We start from the raw sequence: 13175 nt of genomic DNA, 5'->3' as shown, positions 1-13175 counted from the left end.
TGAATGGTATAAGAATTTCAAATAACAGTATGAAAAACTATCTAGCAAGCAGGTGATATTCTAGTCAGGGAAACCTCTGTCCCCAACGATCTAACTTAATAGGTTACCGGTACTGGTATAGACATAAATTGAAAACAAGAGGAGAGAAAAAAAATACGGAAACAGAAACCATTTTGTGTAAGTACAACTTCAAGATCGTACATATAAGTAGTTTTATGACTTAAAAAATATTGAATTTATTAAATTACGAAACTCTACAATGAATAAATATGTATTGCCGGTAACCTACTTAATATTTCATGTGCAGAGGAGTCAAAGGTTGCTTAACATCCCCAATACAATATAAAGGAGTTTTGCTGGGTAAAACTGACTATGATGGAAACAGGTTGGGCGCAAAGGTGTGTGTCAACTGGATGGTTGCCATCTTGAATTCAATTCAAAAAGTTTAAATGGGAATGGAGTGATGCGATACAACAAATAATATTACAATTTCACAAAATGTAACGGTAAAAGTTTTTCCAATCTGTCTTTAACTGGTAAAAAGTTATGCAGGTACGAATGTAACTAATTTCTCTCTAACATGTGAGGAATGAATACAGATAAATTTTTCACAAATGTGTTTCATTTCAATCATTATTACAATAAAATTATGATAATTTAAGTTTAAATTATTAATAACTCATCATAACATATTACAGAGAGAAAGTAAGATTGAACACAGAGCTCTATGAACATGTAGAAAGCTGTCATCATAGAAGTCTACTATCACTGATCCAGTTATGCAGTTTGCTGTGCTATAAGCTGCAGACTACCTGTACCCTCTTTAACCAAAGTGCAAAGATAAAACGAACTGATCGACTTTAAGAGGTACAATTCACATAAAATAAGTGATTAATAGTTATTGCATGCATGTTTCATTTTTAGTGGAACCTAAGCTACTGATAGAAGGCCTGAACCTATCTTAGTGTATTTCATAATGAAGTTGTCTTAACATCAAAATGACCTACTGCTAACACTATTAGCAAAATACTTTGTGTGGAGTGTGGCATTGTATGGGGCATAAACATGTACATTATGAAACTACTGAAAGCATTTGAAATGTGGGTATGGAGAAGAATGAAGAGTGTGAATTGAATAGACAAAATAAGAAATGAAGCTGTGCTAGAAAGAGTGGGTGAAGAAATAATAATGCTGAAATTGATCAGTAAGAGAAATGAAATTGGCTGGTCACTGGCTATGAAGAAACTGTGTACTGAAGGATGCACTGAAAGGAGTGGTGAACGGAAGAAAATTTCGAGGCAGAAGAATATATAAGATGACAGACAACATTAAGATACTGTATATGGATTGTATGTGGAGACTTAGAGGAGGGCAGAAAACTATGGATGAAGGAACGAATGAATGAATGAATGAATGAAACACTACCATGAAAGCTTTTATCTGTAGTATAATTTCTCTAATATTTCAGATCTAGAACTGATGAAAGTAGCTGGACACACCTGTTGATGATGCAAGAGAAGTGTTAGAGGTGCTATGTTGACAGCTGGCCATGCTGCCACCAACTCCAGTCAAGCTTGACATAGACCGTGAAAGACCGTGGTTATTATTCTGAGTCTTATTTCGCGTGGGTTGTCCTGATGTCAGCTTTCCTCGCCGTGGAAGTGTGTCCGCAGAGCAGCTGAAATCATTAGAATTTGTATAAATACATTTGGAGTCATTATATAAATGAATTAATAATTTCAACCACAAGAATTGAATAGTCGTTAAATTGTAAATACAGTAGAGCTTGTATAAGAGCAATTTTGTATGGTTACTTCAAATTACGTCCATTAAGACTGTCATTGTCATAGCAATAGTGTATGAATACAAATGATGAAATTAAATGCATTTCTGGTTACCTGCTATTTCTTATGTATTCATAAGCTATCTGTAAACTAGCAATTTTGTGATGATAGACTAAAGCATTGAGGGTGCGAATTTTGCCATCAGCATTTCTGTCACTGGCATCAATACTAAGTGACTGTCATTGTCAATGACAGTCACTTCTGTCATCACCATATTGGCTAACAATAACGGCGACAATGATCACGAAGACGACAATAATAATATTCATATTAATAATAATAATAATAATAATAATAATAATAATAATAATAATAATAATAATAATAATAATAACAATAACCATAATCTGTCTCTTTCACAGTCAGACCAGATAATATTGCACATTCATTTTCTTAATGCATTATTCAATTCATAAATCTGAATACAGCGTGAAATGCAACATTTTATCTTGTGTATCACGATACATCAGTCCAATTATTCAGTATAAGGTATGTGGGTGTTGTCAATCAAGACTTTTAACCACAGAAAATAATAATTCTGTCTTATCAAATATCCTCTTGATTCTGACGATGCTGGCATCAAATCCAAAAACCCTTCACTAGTTAATTGTTCTAGGCCAGAAATTTTCAACTGATGTACAAGTCTGCAGATATGCTGCTGGATTTGAGATAAAGTCGCAAAAGAAGCGAGGAATAAATCGAGGGACTTGCCGCAAGAAGGGCACATACTTGCAGATCAACTGTGAAATAATCGACTAGCTGCCCAGAACAAGGCTGTAACCCTCATTTCTCATAAGTTGACATTTTCGTGAATAATGGTTGTTAATGATGCGCTATGTGTAATGCTTGTACTCGTATTAAAATCAGCACATAGTCTGATTGTCAACCTTGCTCTAAAAAATTAAAAGTATGTACAGTACAATGTGTTTTTCCTCATTTTATAAGAATTTCGTATTTGCTGGTTACAACCTTGTTCTTTGTGGCTATATCATCAAAGTAAATTTTTTAAGTACAGGCATTTAGTTAGCCAAACATCTAGAGTGTCGTTGGCTTTCCACGCTGGTAAAAGGGTTCGAATCTTCGTAGATCCAAGTGGAATTTGTGGTGCACAAAAATGGTGTTTGGTGGTGTGTTTTCGACGGGTACTCCCTTTCCCCTAACATTCCACTATTGCTCCATTAATCATAATCATCGTCATCATCTTCATGCAGTGCTGTATAGTTCGCCTCCCATAGTGCACCAAGGGTAACACCTATGGCGGCTAAAAGAACTACAACTTCGGTGCATCACCTACAGATGGGGATGCTTGATGAATGACGAAAGTCAAGTACCCGCTATTGGGAAGAGAAAAAAATCATAAGTACTGTGTATCTGTCATCTACTTCTTTGCACTTTTCAAAAGATACGTTTTTTACAGATGTTGAGTGTCAGCTCTACACCTCAACTACCAATCTGGAGGACCATGAAAACTTGTTAGATTTACTGTAGCTTAGTTGAAATAACCCAGTTTTAAGTCGCCTACCTTCACCCATCCCCACGAGCAAAATATCTAGAACTATACTTGTATCACTTAATACAAATGAAGAGTGGCGAGTTAGATACAACGAAGAGGTCTACGAAGTAACAGAGGCGAATATAACTTATATAAAAGCACAAACATTAAAATGAACCGCAAATGTAATAAGGTTAGATGGTTGTCTACCCATCAAAAAAATTCCAACTGCAACAGTTGAGGACTGAGAAGCAAAAGAAAGACCTAAGCTCATGGGAAGATGGAATAATTGAAAATACCGGTACTGCACAAGCTCTTGGATAATCTAATTGGAGATTCTTAACAAACGACAAAGAAGGCGGAGGAGGTTAGAGGGGGTTCCAAGGGGAGGGTCTCACTCAAAGAGGTCTGTTGTGTCGGTGTCGGCAGTGGTGGTGGTGATGGTGATTTTCATAAAAGAGTGATAAGGGTGGGAACAATAAGAATTTAATAAGAAAGCTGTTATAGTGAAAATAGTGACAAATTCATGACGTATCATCAAACGTATTTTTAATTTTAACATAGTGCTGCCAGGATGCAAATTTTACAATCACTGAACTAGTCTTATTTAATCATATACGACTTTAGTAACTTAACAGGCATAATTTCTAAAAACTGCTTTCATGAAAACGAAGTGGGGGATCTGATGAACAAGAACTCACTGTGGACTGTGGAGTAGTAGCCTCTATTAGTCACTATCAATATCCAAACCATTAAAAATGGTCGTGTTTAGAGGAAATAACATAGCCTATAAGTTTACAGCTGGAGTATTGCAGTCGAATTACTTTTATTGTCAGAAACAATTCGTTTTAGAAAATCAAAATTAGAGCTTATCTATCTCGGGTGTTAAAGAAATCCTTTCTCATTGATAATAAATACTTTTATTAGTCTTGAACTTTCAAGTAAGTTAAAAAAAATCCCTAATTTTTTAATAATTTTATTTTTAAGTTGGTTATTTAATCACGCTATATTAACTACTAGGTTATTTAGTGTTGATGGAATTGGTCATAGCAAGATGGTATTTGGCGAGATGAGGCCGAGGATTCGCCATAAATTACCTGACATTTGTCTTTTGGACTCTCAGGAAAAACCTCGAAGAAACCCAACCAGTTGATCAGCCCAAGTGGGAATCGAACCCATGCCCAAACACAGTTCCAGATCAGAAGGTGAGCACCTCTGCCAACTGAGCTTTTTTTTAATAATACAATGATCAATATTTCAAACGCAATCTTAATACTAGGCTTTTTAAAATATAATTTCCGGTTGCTTTCTATACCACTAATGTGCATTATGATAAGTTATGGAGAAATATTGGAATAATGGTTGTCCACAGCAAATTTTAATCAGTCTTTCTGGGATATGTTTTCTCAGAATTTTCCTATAGATGAAAAACAATTATTGGAGAATTGCCCCCGTACCACAGCTGCTTTTTACCTAGACTTTCCATAAAATTTATATCCCACATCTTCTCTTCTTTAACAATTTAATACAAAATCATCATAATGAAAGAGAAAGAAGAAAGGGAAAAGACAAAAATTAAGGTCCTCTTATGAAAAACATATAGTCGTCAGTTACACATTATAAAATAGGTATTTAATTTAATTTTCGCATTCTGCCTCATACTACTGAATGCAGAGAGGAAACTTCTTATTACATAAAATAGTGAAAAGCTACAATTTAGAAATATAAATAAATCTAGATGAAACAGAAGTTGTTTTCTGCGATAAACATCAATTAAGACGGATAATTCTTACAAACAACAAAATTATTGGACAGGTACAGAGTTTTAAATATCTGGACTGTAACATATCATACTGGTATGATCAAAATTTTGATGTATAAGTTGCATAAATTTTAAGAAATTTGTGGTATGTACCTTTAAAAAATCCGAAAGAAATATGGTACTGGTAAGAAAAGATACAAAGCTTACATTTTGTAAAACAAATTCTGTCCCTGTCATATCTGAGAAATGGACAAAGAATGGAACAGATAACAAAATTATATGAATTGAGGACCGTTTTTGCAAAACTTGCTAACTGCAAAATTTGCAAAATTGAGATTTTGATGGATTCGTTAACATAAGGCAGGCCTCTACACGATGTTCAAGGCGTCTTAGTAAAATTGGGTTATTTCTCTTCATTGTAGTGTGTCAAAGTGTGATCGTTTTTTCAAAACTTGCTTTCTGCTATAAGTGAGAGATACAGCAAAACTTGCTTACTATAGTGTTTTCTCTCTCCTATAAAATTTAGCTTTTTCAGTTAGCAAGTTTTGCAAAAACGATCCTCAATTGGAAAAACGCAATTCTTGAGATAATAGGTTTTTTTTTGACACAGCCTCCAAGATAATGTTAGTGATTTAGATATCACGAGAGAATTGGAAACAAACCTAAGTAATAAAAGTGAAGTATATAACCAACTGGTACCGGTACGAAAATATACATATGGACACAGAATAGCCAACATAATAATATATTACAATCCACTCAATTTTCAGATTCTGAACGCCCATGGAGAAGATCAGAGAACTGACTTACTCTGTAGATGGTGATGTTGATGATGATAAAGAGTTCTTCGACAACTTTAACTAGTGAACAAAAGTGTTCTGTTACATTTTATTCGTCTTTGATCAAAATCAATGAAATAACAACAATCAAACGTAACTGGAGGGGAAAAAAATACATTTTCTGAAATTATCCATAATTATCAAATAATAAGATAATACCTGAGAGCCAAAGATATGCTGCGTAGTTGTCTTACACTGAAACACTAACGAGATGCTTTGTAAACTGTCCTTGAGTGTTGAATTGCCAGCTGGTGCTCACTGATGTCACACACACCACACTATCACTGAACAATACAAGTGGTGTCTTGTTACAGTAGGGCTATACTTTTTCTCCCATCCCACCTTCCAAAACAAACAACACCTGATGGTACCATGACATTACCAGATGCCTGTCTTGCACGTTGCTTCATCGTATGTGAAGGATAACAAACATGTTTCACGTGTAAGAAATGCGCATTTTGAAATTTGGTTGTATCTCTGAAACTGAAATAGTGAGATAGCTTATGGTACGAAACAAAATTAAATTTCTTTTTCTCACTCTTGGCATAAAATAAAGAAATATTTTATTATATGTTGCCATTTGGCAATAATTGATCATAGCTCTAATCTTAGCATATTGACAGGGATATGGTAGCATTACACAGATAAATTATCCATCTCATCAACACAACGGCAATAATATATATTTTATGATGACCACTTTATTTGTAATATCCTGAAATCATGCGACGAATTTATAAATACAATGAAAACTTTCTGTTGGTTTATGTTTTAGAATATATTAAAATTCAATAAATATTAGATGGTAATACAAACAATAATTCATATTTCAAAAATTGCCAATGCAAGAAAACCAATGTTTCATAATGTTATCCTGCGTGTTTATAGCAAACAAAGTAATATATGAAGAGTCCACTGCAAGATGTCACTTTCTTGTCGAAAATGAACCAAGACTGTCAATGCATAGCTTAAGAAATATAGAATGTACATACAGAGTTATATGGCATTAACACTGATAGTCATTGTCCAATAATGATTGGAAAATCACAGTTAAGCTTTGAGCGCTAAGCATTTTAAACTTTCAATTGCTTTTCCTGCAAAATGTATTCCAAATGACATCCATCATTCTTGCAGTGGAGTCTTCATATAATTTGAATATATAGATTACGATGTAAAATTACCTTCCAAAATGTGAAGACATTAAAACTTGCAATGCAGTCATTCACAGTACCAAATTCTCTATTCAGTTTTACTAGCAACATATATGGGACTTCAATTTCTATTTAACAGAGCTCCAACAATTCTTGATTTACGTTTAAAACCAGCGTCTCAATATCTTTATACAAGTACTGTATTTCAGTGAAAAAATTGGTTAATGAGGTCATACTTTTCCACTTTACCAGCCCTTGTATAATACTATTTATGACAAATGCAAGAGTGAAATGTAGACAAAGAAAAACAACATAGTGTTTGGGATGTGGCCAATTATTATTAGGCAAACTGCAGTATTTTTAACATCGTTCATTTTACTTTCTTGGTAGATATATAAATGATGTACAAATTTTATTTTAACACATCATCAGGTTACATATTTTAGATAATTATGTAAAAGTTATACAAAATAACGTTTTACTCAAATAAGATGTAGTCATATTCTTCTTGATTTTCTATGCATTCATTCAATTATAGTATTCTGTCCAAGGGCAGGTCTTTCACTGCAAACCCAGCATTCTCTAGTCTTTCCTATTCCTGTCTTCCTCTTTGTCTCCTCTTAATGTCGTCTATCATCTGGTATCTTCTTCTTCCCCGAACTCTTCTCCCATTCACCATTCCTTCCAGTGCATTCTTCAAAAGGCAGTATCTTCTCAACCAGTGACCCAGCCCATTCCTTTTCCTCTTTCTGATCAGTTCAGTACCATTCTTTCTTCAGCCACTTTTTCCAACACAACTTCGTTTCTTATTCTGTCTGTCCACTTCACACACTCCATCCTTCTCCATATTCACATTGCAAATTCTTCTAGTTGCTTCTTCGTCGTAATGTCCATGTTTCTGCCCCATACAATGCTACACTCCACACAAAGCACTTCACTAATATATTCCTTAGTTTTCTATTCATAACACAATCATTTAAAAAGTAACACTACACACTGTCTGTCCCCAAAAATGATCGATTCTGAAGAAACTATATGACAATTTCTAGACAAGGTTATTCAGTTCTCTTGGTCCTCTATCAGATATCAAAAAAGGGAAGACTGATGTTTAGGGTGGTATTCTTCGTTGTTATTGTGTATTGTAGATCCTTCGGATAAAAATTAGAGCAAGTAGGGAATACCAGTAGTGGAAATGTTTTGAATTCACAAAAGAAAGGGAAGGTGAAGGAATACGAACATGGATACTTTATTGCAAAAAACATTTACGCAATGATACAGTCATCTGAACTGCTGCATTAAATGTATAATAAAATGTGTCATTTCATGATGGCTTTTACTTTTATTTATAGCAAGCTTATTGTTTAAAAATTCTAACTCTATTCTCACTTTGTACTGTCACTTCAAAAAGCACAAAGAAACAATACATTTGTGTTCCCTTTCAAATCCTAGATAAACATATTACCACAACAGCACTGATTGTTACAGATCTCATGGGATATCCTAGCACTGTTGACAAGAAGTCACTAATGATTACTCTAGGACTTACAAATAACGACTCTATATTAATTCAAGTAAAAAAAAAAAAAAAAAAAAAAATTGTCTCACACAAGACAATATGGTACATACTTATCTGACATCTGATGGCCATCAGCAGGAGACTCGCTGAGAACAGAAGCCTCATGATACCCACTACTGTCCGAGCTGTTGCGGGAATGTGACACAGGTACGTTCGTTGTCTTGCTGTTATTCTCAGAGTGGCCATTCACAACAGTCCCAGTACTGGATTCTGCTTGCATATTTGATTCCTGAGAATGCATGAGAAGATTTCACATTAATAGAGCATAACGATTAGTAACAATTTAATTGGACTCCATTTTAAAGTCACAGGAAATTCTTTTAAAATGTCATTACCTAGCACGAAATCTTGCAAAGTTAGTGTTTCCCATAGCAAAAAGGTGTTTGCTGATACATTTTCACAAGTGAACATATGAGAACCTATTCTACAGGAGACACTCGAAATGAAGACCGTCTACATGTATGCTTCACATTTTTGGAACAAGTTCTTTGAAACTCATGCATTCGTAACATAGAATTTTAAGAATTTCTGTTATTTTAAATACCCATTGAAAGTACTAATTGCAACTGCCTGTGAAAAGTTAAAGGTTCAGGATATAATGAAACAACACATTTTGTCTGAAACGAAAACTCGCCAAGTAACATTTATTTATCACTTTAACATCACAATATCTCTATGTAGGCTCAGCAGTTGTTTCTCGTGCGATAAACATTGCACATATCTGCAGTCATAGTGGCGATAGTTGCAATGGTGCACTGCCAAAGATCCTCAAGACCTCTGACTATTGTTCCATAAGCCTCATCTTTCATTTAACCACAAGAAATAAATGTAATGGAGTAAGATCAAGAGATTTTCAGGGCCATGCATCCTCCTCTACCAATTCAACAGCAGGGAAAAATCTGCTCCAGAGATCTGGCAAACTTCTATCTATCAATGGAAATGACTACCATCTTGTTGAAAATGGACGTCAGGCTGTAGGTGTTGAAATGTAAGACAAGAACTGCTCTAATGTATTGAGGCATGTGATGCCAGTAACAGTTTCCTCGAAAATTCGGAAATGAAGGACCCAGTAATTTCATTTTGTGGGAGTACACATCAAACTTTGAGTTTAGGACTATCCCAAATTTAGTGAAATTTAAGTGTATGGGTTTTCTGTGCCCCAGATGCAGACATTACGACGATTCAACTTTCCTGACACATGAAAGACTGTCTTGAAGAGATAGTTAAAGACATCAATGGCAAATTACAGTCATGTAGGCTTGTCGTTTGGGTGTAGCTGTTGTATTGATTGCATTTTGTATGCATACAGTTTAGCTGGCAGCATATAATCAGAACTTTTGTTGCCTGAATCTCTTATAGTAGTTCCTGTAAATGCTGCTCAAATGTTGTCCACCACCTCTACTACTTTACAGCTACCATCATGCTATTTTAACACACTTTCAGCCACTATAAATGTGTCATGCCGTTTCTTTATGTTTTCAGGAGTTGATGCATTTGGGTTAAATACTTGCATAGCATTAAAAGCACTCTAAAATTCGATTTTAACTCAAGAAACTACAGCACACTGCACTTTTTCCTGTGGCAACAACACCAAGACTAACAGAAAAGCTCACAACACAGGGTTTGTTGGTTGATTATATAGGCTAATTTTACTAATGAAATTTATTATTTCATTTTCTATGTATATTACAGGCCTAAATATTTTCGTGAATTATGGTTTCTGTATTATTAGTTATTTGATTTAAGTTAATAATTAATATAATCGGTGGGAATTCAAAACATTACAAAATTTGACAAGTTTTCCTTTCAGATGACACCTTTTGCTTCATTAAATCTCGAACCATCAACTTTTTACAGAAAGTTTCAATTACCGGTATTGAAATTAGGTGCAATCAAGCAGAACACTATATTTTATGTAACTTGACTACCGAGAGCACAAGTGAATACTGCGACTTCTAATACTTTCAAGCATATTTTAATGAACGTTACAACTTTTTATTCCTAATGCTAATTTAACATTTTCTTGTTGAACTTTGCAGATTTTGAATTCTCTGGGATTTCGAAATTCTGAATATACGCTCTTTACTCTAGAGCTACTAAAGAAATATGCATGTATAAAAATATCGCAAATCCTAGTCATCAACGTACAAACAGTTGTATTGTGTTTTTAATTATACATCTCTAAAATTGTTCTTCACAATGCCATAACGATTGGATGTCTTCTTAAATAAATTTCTTCTCAAACAAGTGCTGCTCAATTTCGTGTACTCACAGACTGTTGTTTATTGTTAGAAGGTCCATTGGTTAAGCTGGGAGGCTTTGGTGCAGGTCGTCTCTTCCTGGCTGGTCTTGCTGGTGGAAGTGGTGCAATCATGGGTGGCAAATTTGGTGCAGGTGGTGAGGCTGATCGACTTGCTGACTCATCAGATCTGGCAGGAGAGATGCTGCGACCTCCCAGACTGTCACTGCTGACACTGCCTTCGCATACACTCTGCAAACAGATAGTTAGCACATTAAATCACTGCAGATTTTAGGAACTCTGTATGTATGTTGTGTATTTACAACCAGTGTCCTAATTGGATATCACAATCAATAAAGTTTCCTATTTCACATTAACAATGCGAATATTTTGTTATTTAAAGCAATATTTATTTTCTAAAGCATCATTCATTAACACTCTAATATTTGAGGAAATTTCTTTTTAACTAATATTATTACTGTACATCCATCAACATAACCTTGAATAAAAGTTACTACCCTAACACAATGTGTCAACAAGTAGTCTATCCAACAGTGCTGATAGAACTTTCCTCTACAATAGCTTCTCATGGCAATTATCTCTTAATTCTCCCCCAGAAAATAACTTTATATATCTTCCGACTTAGCAATCAATTCATCTATAAAAGCTGTCTCTGAGCCCTTATTGAGAGCTATTTGGATTGAGAATTATATGAAGTCATAACGAAAGTATTGTCGATATACAAAGTGAAAGTAATGTAAGTGCACAAATTTTAAAAGAGTACAATAAAAAACTCTAATACCATATTAGTCCCAACTGAATACTTTTCTCAGAAAAAAATTATTTTCCCCTAAATGTTAACCCTTTTTGCACGTATGATTCTGATTTTTACTCTTACCATTAGAGAAACTGATAAGGAATGATTTATCTCTTTGTAGGTTTATCAATTAAATGGACTGTTTTTTCACAAATTAAATAAAAAGATTAACACGTAATTATTTTCTGTCATTAGAAGATCTTACAATCCTGTTGCAGTAACTGAGGAATGGAATGCTGCTATTCAGACCTGAGTTTGTATATATTTGTAGGTGAGCCAGAGATGCGCTGTTGTCAAACTACGAAAACTTTCAGCCTAATTTTCTAACTAATCATGTAATTAATTACAAAACAGTTTTTTCTTACTTATTTTAATGTATCTATTTCCTCCTTCAATCTGTACAACAACAATTAAGGAAATTTCTATGATAGCTTTGAAGGGTTCTCTGCAGATTTTACAGAGACACTTGTACTTCAATTCAAATTACAGTTGAATTATCTCAGTCTATTTTATTTTTTATCTATTTTTTTTTTATTTTACTGCAAATTTTCATTATTCTAAAACATTATCTATTGTAAATTTTAGTTTATTGTAAACAAACTTCTTGCAAGACATTTTTAATGTCACACCTTAAATGTTACTGTTTGATATTATTTGCCTTTGGCATCCTCACCAAGTTGAGGAAGATTTATTAAATTAAAAAAAAAAATTACTTCCAGCCTGTATAAAAAAGCCTTTAAGGAACTCCCTTTACAAGCCAAGATATCTATTCTCAATCCTGTCTATGAACTGAGGTAAGGTAGTCAAGATTCTTCTTCCTGTTTTTCATGTATTTGCCATGCATGAGCAGAAAAAAAAACACCCACGAAGTATGCAAAGCATTTATGTCGCAGATTTCCCCTAACTTAATGTTTTATTTCCAAGCAACTTGTATATCTTATGTGCGAGTATCTGTAATGTGATGTAATACTCAATTTAGTGTTGTGTTCAGCGTTTATTTGTAAAATAAAAATTAATTTAGTAGTAAGTTTTTATAACAAAACATTTTATTGCAGTGCATTGAAAATAAAATAGAAGCAAAAAAAAAAAAAAACTGAAAAAGAGACATCAAACTTTAATACTATCAGCAAACTGCAACCATCAAATTTTTGTATGACAAGTCGCCACTGACAAACTTCATACTCCAGCCTATGAAATGTTGGGTTATTTCATTTCTAATCCCGAGCTTTAATTAAGTCATTGGCTCCTCTTGACTGGCCCGGCTGAACTGACACCCATTTTCAGTTTATGCACCCCATAATAATATTAAGGCATAAATGGATCTAACGAGTAGTTATTGGTGTGACATCATTTACCAAGGCCAAGAACAAAGTAATGGAGAACCTATTCATCCTTATTGATGAACAACATATATATATATATATATATATATATATATATATATATATATATATA

The 13175-nt window shown here is 34.0% G+C and overlaps 1 protein-coding gene across 7 annotated transcripts in view; it reads right to left on the bottom strand.

Annotated features, from left to right (window-relative positions):
• LOC138692173 (serine-rich adhesin for platelets-like) overlaps nt 1-13175 on the bottom strand; it is a 451935-nt gene that overhangs the window by 25833 nt on the left and 412927 nt on the right. For all 7 annotated transcript variants that reach the window (XM_069815218.1, XM_069815220.1, XM_069815224.1 and 4 more), the window contains 3 exons: nt 10937-11155; nt 8715-8893; nt 1500-1678 (listed from right to left, as the gene is read on the bottom strand). In XM_069815218.1, coding sequence (XP_069671319.1) covers nt 1500-1678; nt 8715-8893; nt 10937-11155 — 577 coding nt within the window. The remainder of the gene's footprint in view (nt 1-1499; nt 1679-8714; nt 8894-10936; nt 11156-13175) is intronic.

This window comes from Periplaneta americana, chromosome 16 (assembly GCF_040183065.1).
Source record: "Periplaneta americana isolate PAMFEO1 chromosome 16, P.americana_PAMFEO1_priV1, whole genome shotgun sequence".
Classification (NCBI taxonomy): Eukaryota; Metazoa; Arthropoda; class Insecta; order Blattodea; family Blattidae; genus Periplaneta; species Periplaneta americana.
The sequence above is the reverse complement of the archived record's forward strand: the minus strand, read 5'-3'. Positions and strand labels throughout refer to the sequence as shown.